This window comes from Pseudorca crassidens, chromosome 11 (genome assembly GCF_039906515.1).
Source record: "Pseudorca crassidens isolate mPseCra1 chromosome 11, mPseCra1.hap1, whole genome shotgun sequence".
Classification (NCBI taxonomy): Eukaryota; Metazoa; Chordata; class Mammalia; order Artiodactyla; family Delphinidae; genus Pseudorca; species Pseudorca crassidens.
This window is the reverse complement of record NC_090306.1, coordinates 85,128,392-85,145,190: the sequence shown is the minus strand read 5'-3', so window position 1 is coordinate 85,145,190 and position 16,799 is coordinate 85,128,392. Positions and strand designations below refer to the sequence as shown.

General features: G+C 39.5%; 2 protein-coding genes across 5 annotated transcripts in view; one reads left to right on the top strand and one right to left on the bottom strand.

Moving 5' to 3' along the window:
• The window catches only part of SCYL2 (SCY1 like pseudokinase 2), a 58,663-nt gene extending 57,671 nt beyond the window's left edge, over positions 1-992 (bottom strand). The window contains exon 1 of one of the 2 annotated variants that reach the window (XM_067697665.1): positions 690-992. The gene's annotated coding sequence lies outside the window, so the exon portion shown is untranslated. The remainder of the gene's footprint in view (positions 1-689) is intronic. The other variant, XM_067697664.1, reaches the window with a different exon arrangement.
• Positions 993-1,125: 133 nt separating this feature from the next.
• On the top strand, positions 1,126-14,361 carry DEPDC4 (DEP domain containing 4). 3 transcript variants are annotated; one of them, XR_010932543.1, is made up of 5 exons: positions 1,126-1,281; positions 3,443-3,854; positions 4,422-4,567; positions 5,019-5,307; positions 13,619-14,361. XR_010932543.1 is itself a non-coding variant. In XM_067697669.1 (4 exons), exons 1-4 carry the CDS (start codon positions 1,158-1,160, stop codon positions 13,675-13,677), a joined length of 741 nt encoding a protein of 246 aa, XP_067553770.1. In that variant the 5' UTR covers positions 1,126-1,157; the 3' UTR covers positions 13,678-14,361. The 3 variants fall into 3 exon arrangements, 2 of the variants coding, with proteins under 2 accessions (XP_067553770.1, XP_067553768.1); XM_067697669.1 differs by lacking the exon at positions 5,019-5,307; XM_067697667.1 differs by lacking the exons at positions 5,019-5,307; positions 13,619-14,361 and having other exon boundaries at positions 4,422-5,002.
• Positions 14,362-16,799: the final 2,438 nt, after the last annotated feature.

Sequence of the window (16,799 nt, the reverse complement as noted above, 5' to 3'; positions counted from 1 at the left end):
TTTGCAACTTACAATTGTAAGTCACTACCGACATAGTGCTTTTAACTCGCTTGAGTCTGGAGTCTCGGGAAGACTGTTTTGGGAGTTGACGTGACAATACTGGTCCCCTTCATAACTGATCATAGGTATGTATTCAGTCGTATCCCAAGTTTTTGCAAGCCTCATGGGTCTCAACCTTCTTCCATCCTTTCTCTCCCGCTTAGAAAAACAGGAGTGCAGGAGCCTCGGAGCGGGTATTTAACAAAACACCTGCCCCACCCACCTCACAAACAATAACCTTCCATTCCAGAACTAAAGCTACTGTCAGAAAAGGACGCCGGGCGGTAGGGCCCTAGATGGTAACCCAGGTTATCAGAGGTGGACCTCAGAACCGAGGGGAGCTGTTTGTTCTCACCCAGTCCCAGAGTAGTGTCCAATTTCCCAAAAGGGAACCAAGATCTCCACCACGGAAACCCGAGCTCCCGAGCCGGAGCCGGGGGCTCTCCCTCCAGCAGATGGCTCCAGCCCGGGGTCTCCAGTCGCTTCCAGGCCTCTTCGGGAGACTCGGGCCTCCCAGATCCTCTCCCCGGAGCTCGCCGCTCCCCCAGCCCGGCTTCGCGCGGGCGCCCAGAGCCCCGCCGCCCCGCCTGCACCCGGCAGGCCCGTCACCTGGCAACAGTCGCCAGCCCCGGGGACCTTGGGAGGCCTACCCCAGGCGCGGATCCTTCCCCATTCCTTTTCGCTGCTTGAGGAGCCCAAGCGAGAGCGCTGCCGGTGAAGGAGGTCGTTCCGTGCCCGTGGGGGGGGTCACTCACCTCTTCCCCTTCTCCCCCGGGAGGGGCGGTGCTGGGGCTCTTTTCCCCCGCCCCCCCAAACGCCTCCTGGCTGCTCCTGCTCAGCCCCGGCGCCTGGCCACTGCCGCCGGCTTACTCCATAGCTTCTCACACTCGCGCGGCCTCAAAGGCTGGAACCGGAGGAGGGAGGGGGAAGGGGAGGGGAGGGACTGGGGAGGAAGAGTAAGGGAGGGGGAAGAAGACCGAAAGACCAGCCAGCCCGGGCATGACGTCACTTCCTGCTTGTTCGGAAGGGGCGGGGCCGGGGCGTCTTCGGCCTCCGCCTCCCGAGAACGGGGTGGGGGCGGGGTTACGGGCCGGGGGAGGAGCCTGGCGGACGAGTTTATGGCGGTTCTTTTGACTCCGTGGTTCCGTAGCCTTGGCAGCCAGAGCCAGTTTCCCGGCCCAGGGCGGAGTGTGTCAAGTTTCGTGAGCCCGAGAGATGTTTTCTGCCGGAAAAGGAGGACAGGTACACCTTTGGATCCTAACCAAATGTGCACCGAAGTGGGGGGACGGCTGAGGGGAGCGGGCGCTTTGGACTTTGCGCCTCAGGCCTCTGGGGCCCGCCCCTTTCCTGGACCCGCCCCTTTCCCGGCCCACTGCTCTCCCAGTCCCGCTGAGGACGGGCACTGGACCTTTTCAGAAGCTACTCTCCTTGGGGCGTCCTGGCAAGCGGTGCTTCTCAAACTTTAATATACATACAGATCATTTGGGAACTTTGTTAAAATGCAGTTTGGATTCAAGAGTAGGGTCTGATATTCTGCTTTTCTAATAAGTTCCCAGATGATGCCACTGCTGCTGGTCAGCGGGCTACACTTAGAACAAGGGGTTAAAAGTACTAGATGGCAAGTCCTTGAGCACGAGGACTATTTCTTTAACCTAGCCTACTTGTTTAATGACGCTTAGAGGGGCAGACGGAAAATACCCCTGTCTCCTCTCATAGACTCCTAGCTTTATCCACCCCACCCTACCCTAACCCAGTCCCTACTCCCTCCTCAAACCCCGTTTCCACTCCTCGCCCTCCACGCCCTACTCCTGTCTATGCACTGTCCACAGTGTCTCGGGCCAATAGTTCAAGGACAGACAGACAGAAAGCTTCTGTTACAGAAGGCATTTGAAGGTGATGGGCTTTTATTTCTGTCCTAAACATCAGACCATTATGTAAAGTTGGACATCCTGTTTCCAGCTATTCATAGTCAGAGGAAGAAAGAGCTTAAATTCTCAGATTCTAACAACAACGAAAATCTAGAAACAACATTCTAGATGTTTCAACGTATTCCCTTATCTTATTAAAAATTTTTTAATAAAAATTTACTGGGGTAGAGGGGAATGAGCAGTGATTGCTAACTATGGGTTTCTTTTTTTTAAATTAATGTTTATTGAAGTATAGTTGCTTTCCAATGTTGTGTTAGTTTCTACTGTACAGCAAAATGAATCAGCTATACATATACATATATCCCCTCTTTTTTGGATTTCCTTCTCATTTAGGTCACCACAGTGCACTATGTAGAGTTCCCTGTGCTATACAGTATACTCTCATTAGTTATCTATTTTATACATAGTATCAAGAGTGTATATGTGTGTATGGGTTTCTTTTTGAAGTGATAAAATGGTCTGGAGTTAGATAATAGAGATAGCTGCACAGCTTTGTGAATGTACTTAAAAACCATTGAATTGTATGCTTTAAAAGGGTGAATTTTGTGGAATGTGAATTATATCTCAATTTTAAAATTTTACTGTCTAAAATTAATTGAAAAAATTATATATGTACGTTATAAAAACTGGAAATATGTATTCTAAAAAGTGAGTATCCTTTCATTACACCTATTTCCTAAAGGTTACTTTGAGGTTTATCCTTCCAGACTTTTCTATTTACATATATTTGTATGTAGGTTGGGAATTCATTTTTGCATAACTAGGATGATAGTATATAAATTGTTCTGCCCAACCTCATTGGTTTTTTGTTTTTACTACTTAATGAAATCCTTCCGTGCTATAAATGTCATTCTTCCTAATGGCTGCTTAATATCCTATAATAAGGCTATTCCATAATTTACTTAACTATTCCCCAGGCACTGGACATTTTCATTGTTTTCAGATTTTCATTATTCCTCACAAACTTTTATTTTTCAAGAAGAACAGCTGGCAGATAAATTGATCAGTTTTTTCAGCTCCTTGCCGTAGATTTCTTTCATGCAATGCTTGTCATTGTTCAAAAGGCAAAAAGAAGAAAGGAAAAGCAGAGTCTGGTGAAGCCACATCTCTGTAATAATCAAGACTCCAATGTGTGTGTACATTCCTTTTAAATGTAGCCTGAAATAATATTCTTCAAGACTAAGTCTAGCTAGTTATTAAGCATGTAACATTAGGATGTATAAATTCACATAGTAGTATATTTCATATCAGTAAAGCAAGTTCCTAGGTTTACTCTGATTTTATTGGCAGACGAACATGTGCAAACTTAGTAAACATATTATAGTTTACACAAGATGGGAAGAGAAGAAACTTAAGAAAGACATTGTTAGCAGATGTGCCATACAAAAGCATAAGGTTGCCAAAACAAAAAAAACTTACATATTTTTGTGTAATCTAAATTTGTTAGAAACATATGTTTAATTTTTTTTTTTCAGGATGCTCTGGTCCTTTTCAAGCTACTCAGCTATGGGATGGTATTATTCACTCCCTTCAGACTCAAGTGGTAATAAAAAGAAGGAGGCATCATTTACGAACATACAGAGACTGTTTTACTGGTTCTGATGCTGTTGATGTAGTACTAAGTCATCTTATGCAAAATACGTGCCTGAGCAGTAATGATATCTCTCGTCTTAAAGGAGTTCGTCTTTGTCAACTTCTAATGAACCATAAAGTATTTGAACCAGTAGAAATGAAGCTATTCAAAAATGAAAAGGAATTGGAATTTGAGGATTCAAACAATAGTCTCTACAGGTTTCTAGGGAATAAATCATCTTATGTATTTTGCAAAAGAAAAAAGGATTCTGAGACTGGGTTAAATGATGAAATAAAAGCAAAGGAATCTTTAAGGTTAGTGTTAACCAAGATACTGTAATATATTGTTTTTAGTTGCTGGCAGGACAGTCGTCATTGAACAAACCTTGAATATTATGCTTTCTGTTTTTTTCAGAAGTCAATAAAAGAAATAGCCGTGTAAAAATTAACCTTTTCTGCATTTGCTGTAAAACTGTTATGGAGGACATGATCACAAAAATATTTCAGAATTTGTACCAGGAAAAACTATCTCCTCTGATGAATTATATGCTTCCTAATTTTTGAAACATGACTTAGCCAAAGTAGCTAAAGCCAAAGTTATGGAAACGAAACTAGACCAGAAATTTTCTACTCTGTCACAGCAGCCATGATAACCTTAGAATTAACTTTTTTTTTTTCTGTTTATTTACAATCCTAACATCCTCTTCTCGTGATATTCTGTTATTTAATACATTTATTACTTGTATCTTTTATTGTAAGCTGCCTGACATCCTTTTTGGAAATAGGAAATGTATAAATAAGTTTTAATAAGTAAATTAAAATGCATATTTGAAATTTTGGCCCTGTATGTAATGGAAAAATTCACATATTATTTCTTAACAGACCAGAAGGCAAAGTGATTTCAAATCCTCTAGCACAAGAGATTGGTGAGGAAAGAATTGAGGAACTTATTGATACAATGAGTGGGACTCTGGCTTTACCTCCAAACATCACAGTTGACAAACCTGTTCTTCCACTTTCAAAAGAAGGTAATTTCAGTTTTCATTACTTTTTTCCGAACTTTGTAAGAAGAGCTGACTTTTTTAAATAGAACTTACTTTTTGGAACAGTTTTAGGTTCACAGAAAAATTGAACAGAAAGTACAGAGAGTTCCCATGTGCCCCCTGCCCCCCACACATACCCAGCCTCCCCCACTGTCAACATCCTGCACTGGAGTGGTTATTTGTTATAATCCATGGACCTACATTGATATATCATTATCACCCAAAGCCCACAATTTACAGTAGTGTTCACTCTTGGTGGTGTATATTATGTGGGTTTTGACAAATGTATGATGACTGTATCCACCATTATAGTATCATACAGAATAGTTTCACTGCCCTGAAAATGCTCTGTACTTCACCTGTTCCTCCTTCCCTCCCCGTTACCCCGCTGGCAACCACTGATCTTTTTTTTTTTTTTTTTTTTTGTGGTACGCAGGCCTCCCACTGTTGTGGCCTCTACTGTTGTGGAGCACTCCAGACACACGGGCCCAGTCGCTCCGCGGCATGTGGGATCCTCCCGGACCGGGGCACGAACCCATGTCCCCTGCATCGGCAGGCAGACTCTCAACCACTGTGCCACCAGGGAAGCCCACCACTGATCTTTTTACTGTCTCCAAGAACTGACTTTTCAAATACAATAGAAGTAGTGTGTTTGGCGTACTGACTCACTACTCCTCTCCCCGTAAGAGTTTCCTTCTACATAGTGATTGCATCACACAAGACAGGTGAGGCAATGTAGATCCAATAACATTTAGTTTATTTTTTTACAATGACCATGATCAGATTAACTGGAGGTACTACAGTCCTTACTACCGGAAAAAAAACATGCAAAGTCATTACCAGTCCTTATTATTTATAATGCAAGACCATCTTCTTATGAGCATATCCTTTGCCCATGTATAAGCTCCTCCCAAACATCTCCCTACTCTTTGCCTTTCAGAACAAACTAGCTAGGCTACCTGTTGCTCTAATTCTCTTTACCATTTACTTCATCTATCTACTTGTGGTTTTGTCCTTATAAGGCAACTTAACAGTTGAAAGAAGAGCCGCATACCCAGGGCAATTAGGAGGGTTGCATACACAATTCATTAATGGTTACACACTTTACTGCATGTGGTCAAACCATGATGGAAGTAAGACAAGCATGATTTGCACACTGGAGGAGCAAAGGTTATCAACAATAACTAGGATAAGTGTGATAAGGGAAATGCACGGTGCCCAAAGAAAGGGTGCAGAGTGAGAAAAGAGGGATTAGAAGAAGACTCCGAGAAAGATTAATATTTAGAGGACAGGCTGAAGAAGAGGAGCCAACAAAAGTTCAGTTTTTACCTATTACAAATGAAAAAGAAAAACTTGTCTCATCATTTTCCCATGAGGATATAGGGTACCTCTAGAAATTTCTAACTAAAGATGGATATAATTGATCAGTAAAGATGCTCATAAAAGTAATTTTCATTTATTGGGCCTTTCTCTGGGCCAGGCAATTTCTTATGCATTTTATATTCATTCTCTGTAATTTAACAATAGCCCTGTAAAGTGAGGGGTAAAACTTCCTTTTTATAGTTTGGGAAACTGAGACTCAGAAAGATAAATAAATAAATAAGACATGGTAGGGAAGGAAAGTTGGCACTCTTATGTACTTTTTTAAACATTTTAATTTTTATCTTTGTTATACATGCACATAATGTAAATCATTCAAATAGTCCTACAGGTTCTGTTACCAAAAAATAATAATTCCCTACCCTTCCCCTCTCAACCATTTCCCCCTCTCCAGAGACAACCATTTACAATTTGTATAAATTGTAATTCATGTGTGTTGTAAATGTATCTCACGTCTCTAAATGTCATGCTTATACTGCTACTTCATGCTTTTTCAGTTTTAGGGACATCTAGTAATTTTCTACAAAGGAAAACAGGGTTTTAGGCCTGTTCCCTTTCTTGCATCTATCTCCCCAACTCTTTAAATGATACATATACTTTTATATACTCTTATGAGTAACATATTTAACAAAAAGATGTTGGGTGAGGGCTTCCCTGGTGGTGCAGTGGTTGAGAGTCCGCCTGCCGATGCAGGGGACACGGGTTCGTGCCCCGGTCCGGGAAGATCTCACATGCCGCGGAGCGGCTGGGCCCGTGAGCCCTGGCCACTGAGCCTGCGCGTCTGGAGCCTGTGCTTCGCAACGGGAGAGGCCACAACAGTGAGAGGCCCGTGTACCGCAAAAAAAAAAGATGTTAGGTGAAAACAGGAATATCTTTAGTTTTAAGACTATTGTGTTTAGCCAGAGATTTTAAACAGTAAGTCACACAACAATAACTATTAAGTTTTGCTTTTTTAAAAAAGGAGTTTTTTGGTTTTTGGTTTTTTTGGCCACACTGTGTGTCTTGCAGGATCTTAGTTCCCCCACCAGGGATTGAACCCAGGCCACAGCAGTGAAAGCACCGAGTCCTAACCACTGGACCGCCAAGGAATTCCCTAAAAAAGGAGATTTTATGTTAAAAATTTTATGTTATTTTATGTTGAAACAAAAATCAGCCAAGTCTTGGAACCACTGCTTTACTTTAGACTTAATTTAGCTTAGATGGTTTATTTTATAGACAAGGAAACTGAGACTCAGAGAAGTTAGATAATTTGCCAAGTTTCCACAGTTAACTAATGGCATCAAGATTCAGACCTAGATTTCCATACTTTTACCCAGTGTTTTATCATTATTGTTGCAACAAGGTGTTGTAACTTCTAAAACGGGTACAACTGAAGTTATGTTTAGTTGGTATGTTTGCTCTTCGTTGCAACTGAATATGTCAGCCTTCAGAACAGAGAAACACAAAAAACTATTTTAGTTGTTCTCTCTAATAAAACATAGTTTTGAGAGAAGTAGTCTTTAATAAATTACTAATAGGAAATCTCTTTATGTTCAAAAGTCTTGAATCTGCTAGGGTAGGTTTTTTCTTTGTTTTTTGTTTTGTAAAAAGCCTTGCAAAAGAGAATTAACTTTAAAATTGGCTGGTTGTTCTTGTATTTAATGAGTTAAAAAAAGTTAACTTTTTTGGAATTTACGTTTTCATACCAAAACTTTTTGGAGAAAGTGCATTTGGAAGTGTCTCTAAACTCTAACAAATCAGGCATGAAAGGAGTTTTTGTTGTTGTTATTATCCACTGAAATCTGATTCTTCTGTGATCCTCAAGCACAAAAACAACCCCCTCAGATATAAAACTATGTGGTTTTATAAGATTAAATAATTAGCTGGCCAACAAGAAAATTTAAGCCACTTTCTATTTGGAAAAATATGGCTGGTTAAAGGTATGCAGTTGGCAACACACCTATATACATTTCAGCCAAGAAATAAAAGTATGGAGTTTCTCTTTTTTTTTGAGAAAGGTCATTTCTTAATTCCCAAAGAACTGAGAAACCAACTTCACTTGAATTGAGTTGAAAAATCTGCTAGCAGTGGTAAAGCAATGCAGTCCCAGGACTGCAGGCTTTTTGCAAATTTGTATTTGTGAGTCTAGTAGAGTTAAGGTGAACCACCTTTGCTGAGATTTGTTTATTTTTTACAGGTGTTTCTTACTGATAATATAATGACTAATATTTTTGAAATATATGTGCGTTGTTTTAGAAATGTGAGGGGTTCTAAAGGTGCAGAACCTCTCCCTCACCTCACCTCTGTGGGGTAGGTCTCAGGGGAATGCCAATATCAGCTGGAGCAATTCCACTATTAATCTGTTTTACCTGACTTCCAGAAGAATATGTTTGTTCAAAGGTTCCCTCAGCTGAGACAAAGTTTGATTCCTACTGAACACACTGTACTCCCACCAAAACATTTACACACTTAATGAAATTGCAAGTTTACTTGTCATTATTTCCCACTGGAGTGTGAGGTACTTACACAGGGACAGTCCTTACCTTTTTCACTGTTGTATCCCTGTTGAGTGGCCCAGTGCTTAGCTGTTGGTAGATTACATTTAGTGGATGAATGGCTCACAGACAGCCTCCTCATTTTATAAATATTTTCTTTTTATTTATGCGTCTATACACATACGCTCATATGTACATATATGTGTATATGTGCATGTGCATGCACGTGTGTGTGTGTGTGTGTGTGTGTGTGTGTGTGTGTGTGTGTGTGTAGGCTATGCTAAACGCTGCTTGGATTGTATGCTTTTCAAATGTAGAGTCTATCCCCTTGGATCCCCGTCATTCAGCACAGTGATCATTGAGTATGAAGTGCTCCGTTAAGATGAGGGTGGTGACTGTATGTGTTGCTACAGTATCCTTCTTGAGTCTAATTTCCTCACACAGAGCTAGCTATTCTATTTATCAGCTCTGCACTTGGCTAGTTTGTTCTAGACATGCACATTTCTCTGCTCCCTCACCTTCAGGTCTTTGCTCAAATATCATCTTCCCAATGATAATTCCCACACATCTTATTTAAAATTGCAATACTAACCCCCTAATGTAGTCTAATCTCCTTTTTTGCTTTATTTCTCTCCATAAAACTTACTATTAGCTGACACACCACATATTTCACTTTTTGTTCGTTTGTTTATTTATTGCCTGCCTCCCTCTCCCCACTAGAATATAAGCTCCATTAAGGCCAGGATTTTGCCTGCTTTGGTTACCCTGGAACCTAGAACAGTGCCTAATACAAAACAGGTCTCAATAAATATTTGTTGAGTAAATGAATGTTCTGTCTTGATGCTATTGCTAAGAATAGTCTTTTTTCCACTTTTGGATGTATTCATAATATATCTATTCATATTTCTTGGTGACTTGATAAAATTTGCCTTCATCTATTTCATATGTGGCTATCCTTACCTCCTTACATAGGGTGTGGCTGCTGAAGGGCCACTATTTTTATATATGTATCTTTTTCTAGCACCTGGTTCAGTGCTGTGCCCAAAGGTTGGTATCGACAAATGTGGACTGATTGATTAGAGGCTACTTACGATCTCAAGTCTTTACTAAAAGATTGCTAATTTGATTTATTTGGGGCCAATAACTCAGAAGTAGTAAACTCAGATGCCTTTAGGAGCCAGGCAGATTGGAGAGCAGGTGAGTACTTCATTTTCAAACGTGTAGGAAAAATTGTTGTTTTGCTTGAAATGTAGGGCCCTCTTGGCTATTTTCCCTTTTCCCACTTAAGGAAGAGATATAACTATAGGGAAATTAATTTCTACTGTAACAAAACCAACAGGACAATACCATGAAAATGGTAGCTGACACTCAACTTCACTGTTTGGGATACAGTAGGAAGTGGTGGGGTTTGTGGTGAGCTGGAAATGACATTCCAATGCAAATAAGGTAGCCACTAATTCATATCAGCTAACTTTGGTCAGGCATTAATTGAAGCCCGGTGTCATGAGATTTTAAGATTTTTTTTTCTTATTTATTTATTTGTTTATTTTTGCTGCGTTGGGTCTTCATTGCTGCGCGTGGGCTTTCTCTAGTTGCGGCGAACGGGGGCCTACTCTTCCTTGTGCAGAGCACAGGCTCTAGGTGTGCAGGCTTCTCATTGTGGTGGCTTCTCTTGTTGCGTAGCACAGGCTCTAGGTGCGCGGGCTTCAGTAATTGTGGCACATGGGCTCAGTAGTTGTGGTTCACAGGCTCTAGAGCACAGGCTTCAGTAGTTGTGGCACACGGGCTTAGTTGCTCCACGGCATGTGGGATCTTCTCGGACCAGGGCGCGAACCCGTGTCTCCTGCACTGGCAGGTGGATTCTTAACCACTGCGCCACCAGGGAAGCCCTCTTAAGATATTTTTAGAGAAGCTTGAAACCCGGAATTTTATATGAAATCTCCCTTTTTTTTTACGGTACGCAGGCCTCTCACTTTTGTGGCCTATCCCGTTGCGGAGCACAGGCTCCGGATGCGCAGGCTCAGCGGCTATGGCTCACGGGCTTAGCTGCTCCACGGCATGTGGGATCTTTCCGGACCGGGGCACGAACCCGTGTCCCCTGCATCGGCAGGCGGACTCTCAACCACTGCGCCACCAGGGAAGCCTGAAATCTCCCATTATTTATACAAGTTAATTCTATTCAAAATACTTTATAACCAAACAAATCATGACTATGGTCCAAATTTAATACGTAGGCTACTGGCAGTAAAGCTCCACGAGAGATTTACTGTAGCTGTTGATTTTTTTTTTTTTTTTTTTTTTTTGCGGTACGCGGGCCTCTCACCGCTGCGGCCTCTCCCGCTGCGGAGCACAGGCTCCGGACGCGCAGGCTCAGCGGCCGTGGCCCACGGGCCCAGCCGCTCCGCGGCACGCGGGATCCTCCCGGACCGGGGCACGAACCCGCGTCCCCTGCATTGGCAGGCGGACTCTCAACCACTGCGCCACCAGGGAAGCCCAGCTGTTGCTTTTGTAATTTTGTTTCATTTAAAGGAAAAACAAAATATTAATGATGATCTGATAATTAGGATAACGAAAAACTTTATTAACCCTTAACATAAATGACCAGAAACCCAAGTTAAAATTAACCTAATACTGTATTTTTATTTAAAAGCAATTTAACTACAATTATCCCTGCTTTGAATAAAATTATAAATAATTAGTAATCTCATTCTCTCCGATCATCAAAATAATTTATAAGCAGGACCAGTAGTTTTTTTTAATATCTGGAATTAACCTATTGATCACCTTAAAAGCTAGATAATATCACTTTATAATTAACATAGCCAGAAAATAAAATCAATATGGCTCATAACCCTGATGTCTATTTAAAGGTCAATCTTGAAAAGAGAAATTGTAATTTAGCAAAGTTAAATTATCCTAACAAATTAATCCATTATATTATTAGCTTTTCTGTTGTATTACTAGAAATGGAAGAATTCTATGATACTGGTTGAATATGTATATGTTATTTATTAGTATGATAGTTATATTATTTTTCTTTCTAAGCTGTGGAACATGTTTGGAAACAACAAACATTGCTACGTATTCTTCAACTGATTCACATTCCATTCTTAGAAAATATTTTGGAGCCTCCAGTTAAAACACAAAATCTCTAATTAAGTAAAGAGGAAGATCTTGTTATCTCAAACACTTACCTCGACAGAGAGGTTATTCCAAGTTTATGTCTACTTGAGTGAGTGACCATTTTTATTGTCAATTTATAACTAAAATGTTCTTTCACATATTTTGCCCTTGGTATTTTAAGGTGGGAGAACATATTCATATGTATGAGCAGACATCATCATTGATTTAAAAATTAATCACTGTGAATTTTCATTTGATCTAAAATAGAAAGACACTGGTTATGACCTGTGAGAAGATTATTGGAAATCTGAGTGGTTTCATTCATATGAGTTCAGTCATGACTTGTCAATCATTCTTTCCCTGCACCAGCCCTGAGTGTTTTTTCAAAGTTCTATTATTTCCGTTCTATAACCATAAAATAAAAACCATCATGGTTTCTACCAGTTTATTTATTCCTGCTTTAAGAGAATCCTCAGTCTAGTAGGGGAGACATTCATGAAACAAAACATTACAGTCCAGTGAAATAAGCCCTATCATAAATCAGTTGCTAGGAACCATAAGTATAAGACCTTGGGTACTGTTGAGATTCCAGCAAAGAGAACTGATATGATGCTTTCTGCCGCATGGGCCAAACAAGAAAAGAACATCAGACTCCAAACCTGAGAACCAGAAAGCTTCAGATCCTACAAGGAGCTTGATGATCAGAGACCTGTGAACCCACTTAGATCGTCAACCATTGTCCTGTTTGCACATGACATGTTTGCTCCTAATTCAACAGGCTGAGAAAGACCTAGCAAATGAGTCTTCCCCAGCCCCTGAGTCAGGGAGAATATAGGGACACCAGCAAAGAAACAGGATTTCTTTAGATGCCTCTGCAGGAAACAGACAGCAGCTAGTCAGCCTTTATGAGCTTCCAAGTGGAAAGTGTAGGTTATCTGCAAGAGAAATGCAATCCAACTGTCATTAATTTTTTCATCTGCAACACTAGGAGCTAGAAGATAATAAGTCACACATGTTAGGCAATATGTTCCATTCAACAGGGGTTGGTGTGGGTGGGGAGAAAAAAGGAAATGGAACGGGAAAGAGAATAGGAGGGAAGAAGGAAAGATATTTGAGGATCACCGAGAATTCATAGAATATATCACTCAGGAACCCCCTCCTAGGAAAATATTTGAGGAAAGATTTTAATCTGACTACAAAGAAATAACCAGAACCCCAAGATGGAGACAGATGAAGAGGAAAGGAAAAATTGGTAGGCAATGAACTTTGGTCTGTGCACTCTCACTATTTTCTCTTCTCCCTAATTTTGTACCCACATATGTGCATGCATACAAACACACATGTACACACAACATATTCGAAGTTGATATGGTAAGGCTGTGTGAGAATGTACAAAATATAAGTGCTAAATAAGATATCAAAAAAAGAAGGACATAGTATTAAGGGAAATTATAATGAATACTAACCTATCTCAGCAAAACCTGGGGGTGGGGAAGGTGGAGGAGAAGGGGGAATTAAAGGCCTTCCAAAATCATCACTGAAGGGAGGGAGGAGTGAAAGGATCCTAAGTTGCTTATCTTATTGAGGTCAGGAGATAAAAAAGGGGAAAACAGTGTGTGGTGGGATAAACGGTGCATCTTAATGGGGGAAATATTTGGTATCTTATTTTCGAATAGTGATAGAACCATATGCACCTAATGATCAGAGTGGGAAAGGGGAGAGGAAACACCAGTGCAATGCAACAGTACAGATGAACTCCTCTGAACAAAATTTAACAAAGTTAGAAACAAATAATGAAAAGGTGGCCCACAAATATTTTAATTCCTTTAAAGTAAAGGTACAGAAAGGTGTGGTGGTATTTGGTGAGGAGAAAAGCTATTCCCTCTCATTTACTCCTTCAGTCATCCAGCAAAAATTATTAAAAAGATTCTCAAAACTAGTTTCTTCTTTAGGTTTGGTTAATTATAAGCTAGATTTTATTGTTTTATCAAACAATGTTTTAGGCAGTTAAATGGAAACGTTAACCATTAATTTATTTTATTTTGTTTTTTACCTCCAGGATTGATAACTGGCTTAATTCAGCAATTGAATGCTTGGAATATTTCCCTGACCAGTTAATAGTTACTGTCAGTGAGCAGTTAGTTCAAAACAGAAATGAAGAGACAAGATTGAATACACAGAAGAAGTTACTCTTTGATGTCATAGTAAAATATTATAATCAAGAGAGAGATTGCTTATTAACTGATGAGTATTTTGATATTCATTCAGGAATTATTGAACTTTTAGGTAAGAGATGTTTAAACTTCAGTTTTTTTGCATAATCTTTTTTAATAATACAAGTTGCAGAAGATTTTATGTATTATATGAGTATTACATTTTAATATTTTTCTTCTATGATGTCAAAGTACTTCATAGAGTCTTTTTTCAATTCACTTGGCCTGCCACGTAAATTGTACTATCAAATGTAATACTGTAGTATAGCAATTAGATCTAAGGTAATTCTATCACAGGGACATTCTAAGAAAAATTTTGATATAGTACTAGAGGATTAAAGAACTGAGGTATCTGGAAATATTGTATTAATTTGATGACCTTTTAGCAAAATAAAAATTGAGTGACACATCATGTCTCTTTTTTAGCTTTGTAGGTGGCCATATAATTTCATGTTAAAAACAAATTGCTGTTTGACAATGCTGGATATAATTATGCAGGTGTTTGGCATAATATGTAGATAATTTCCTGTGTGTTTGAAATATTTCCTAATAAAAACTTTCAAGTGTAAAAAAGAATCTGCAAACCAAACACAGTATCATAGCATTTTAATTGACTGCTACGTACTATAATCTCTGGGGTTTTTTTGTCCCTTTCTTTGTCTTCTTTGTAACCCATGTAACAGAAAATGAGAAAAGAACAGAAGCACTTGAAGCAACACAACTATATCTAAGATTATTGTTGCCCAACGTTAGAGAAGAATTACGATGGCTACTCACTTTTATGGCAACTGCATCAGAACCCAATGCCTACAAATTACAAAAACAGGTGAAAAAAATTGCAATAACAGTTTTACAATCTTCTGCTATTTTTTTTAATAAAAATGATTCAAGTTAATGTTACTCTTTCTGTTTACAGTTTGTTCAAAAAGAGTCATGTACCACAATATTCATTGCAGCTCTATTTACAATAGCCAGGACAAGGAAGCAACCTAAGTGTCCATCAACAGATGAATGGTTAAAGAAGATGTGGCACATATATACAATGGAATATTACTCAGCCATAAAAAGAAACGAAATTGAGTTATTTGTAGTGAGGTGGATGGACCTAGAGTCTGTCATACAGAGTGAAGTAAGTCAGAAAGATAAAAACAAATACCTTATGCTAACACATATACATGGAATCTTAAAAAAAAAGGTTCTGAAGAACCTAGGGGCAGGACAGGAATTAATACACAGACATAGAGAATGGACTTGAGGATATGGGGAGGGGGAAGGGTAAGCTGGGACGAAGTGAGAGAGTGGCATGGACATACATACACTACCAAATGTAAAACAGAAGCTAGTGGGAAGCAGCCGCATAGCACAGGGAGATCAGCTCGGTGCTTTGTGATCATCTAGAGGGGTGGGATAGGGAGGGTGGGAGGGAGATGCAAGAGGGAGGAGATATGGTGATATATGTATACGTATAGCTGATTAACTTTGTTATACAGTAGACACTAATACACCATTATAAAGCAGTTATACTCCAATAAAGATGTTAAAAAAAAAGTTTTTAGTTATTCTGCACCTAGTTTTTCATCAAAAAATATAATAAATGGAGATTAGGGCCCAGGTTACATAAATGTTTAATTCTACAGTCACTAAACCAAAATTCATGTTTATAGCTTGTGAAATGGGTCCCAGATTCCAACCAGGAATTTAGAATGAACATTTTCTCTACCCTCCTCTTCCTTACCACTTAGCCTCTCCACTTTCTTCTTTCTCACCCTGCTTCCTCCTCTAGGTAAATGAATTCTCCTCTGTCCTACATATGGTTGAGAAGTTAGAAAGGATTTTTTCATTTTTTACTTCCCCTCATGTCAGAACTAGCAGTGCCATAAAGAAACATACTGGTTCAAATATTGTGGCAGGACACAAAGGGAGAAAAGGAACTTGATGTGGGCTGGAGGAAGTGGGGGTATGGGATTCAGGAAGCAGGGAGAAGTGGCTCCGATGACTGGTTTCTGGAGATTAGGGAATGAAGTATTTCAGGGAGATTGAGATGTGGGTATTTATAATAGGGGATCTTGAGCATGCCTAGCTTTTTCCTGTTACAGGGCTTTACCTGTGTTGTCTACTGTATGTCTGGAACATTTTCTCCCAAGTATTTTTATGGCTTACTCCTTCACATCATTTCAGGCCTCTGCTCAAAATGATACCCTCTCAGTAAGACAAAAGCCTTCCCTTACTGAGATAGCTACCCATCTTCTTCATTCTAGCTTCTTATCCTGCTTTATGCTCTCTTAATGGCACTTATCATTACCTGAAACTATATTATGTATTTGCTGATTTTTTGAAATTGTCTTTCTCTCATATGAGAATGTAAATTCTGTGAGTTCAGACTAGATCTGCTTGTTCATCACCTAGAACTGTCCTGGAACGTAGAAATCATTCACTAAATTTTTGTTGAATGACAGAATGAATTAATGGGGATGGCTTCATGTTTGTAAATTTTCAGGACAATAGAAGTTAATGGAAAGGTACCCTGGGGCTCAAGATGAAGGAGCTATGTGGATATGAGGTTCAACATTGGTAGGTCTAGGGGGTGCCCTCTGTAACAATATTAGCTGAGGAATTATTTCCCCCAGATACATGTTATAATCTGGGATTTCTTTTGTATAACCAAAACTGGAAAAGGAGTATTTATCCATTTTAAGAGAATGAAATTATTATGTATTTTAGAGCTACTATTTACATATGGATCATGTAATTACAATGTAAGATTATTTAGACCAGTGCTGTTATGGAAGTACAAATAATTTTTATTATTATAAGAGAACATTGCACTAATGATTGGTTAATCTAGTTTCAGATATACTACATATGTGGGAGTAGAATATAGAATTTTAAGAATTCTAAAAAAGAATTTCAAGTATTTATACCCTTTATAATTCAGAGGCCTTCTGCTACCCGCCCCCTCTCCCCATCTGCAATCCTCTTCCCCTATGCATTGGTCAAAAATATTGAGGTTTTTTTTTTTTTTTCTAT

Excerpts from the sequence above, each read along its gene's own strand:
- DEPDC4 (XM_067697667.1), top strand. The coding sequence starts at position 1,158 with ATGGCGGTTCTTTTGACTCCGTGGTTCCGTAGCCTTGGCAGCCAGAGC. Across the intron at positions 1,282-3,442 it reads CTGCCGGAAAAGGAGGACAG|GATGCTCTGGTCCTTTTCAA; the intron begins GTACACCTTTGG and ends TTTTTTTTTCAG. Across the intron at positions 3,855-4,421 it reads AAAGCAAAGGAATCTTTAAG|ACCAGAAGGCAAAGTGATTT; the intron begins GTTAGTGTTAAC and ends ATTTCTTAACAG.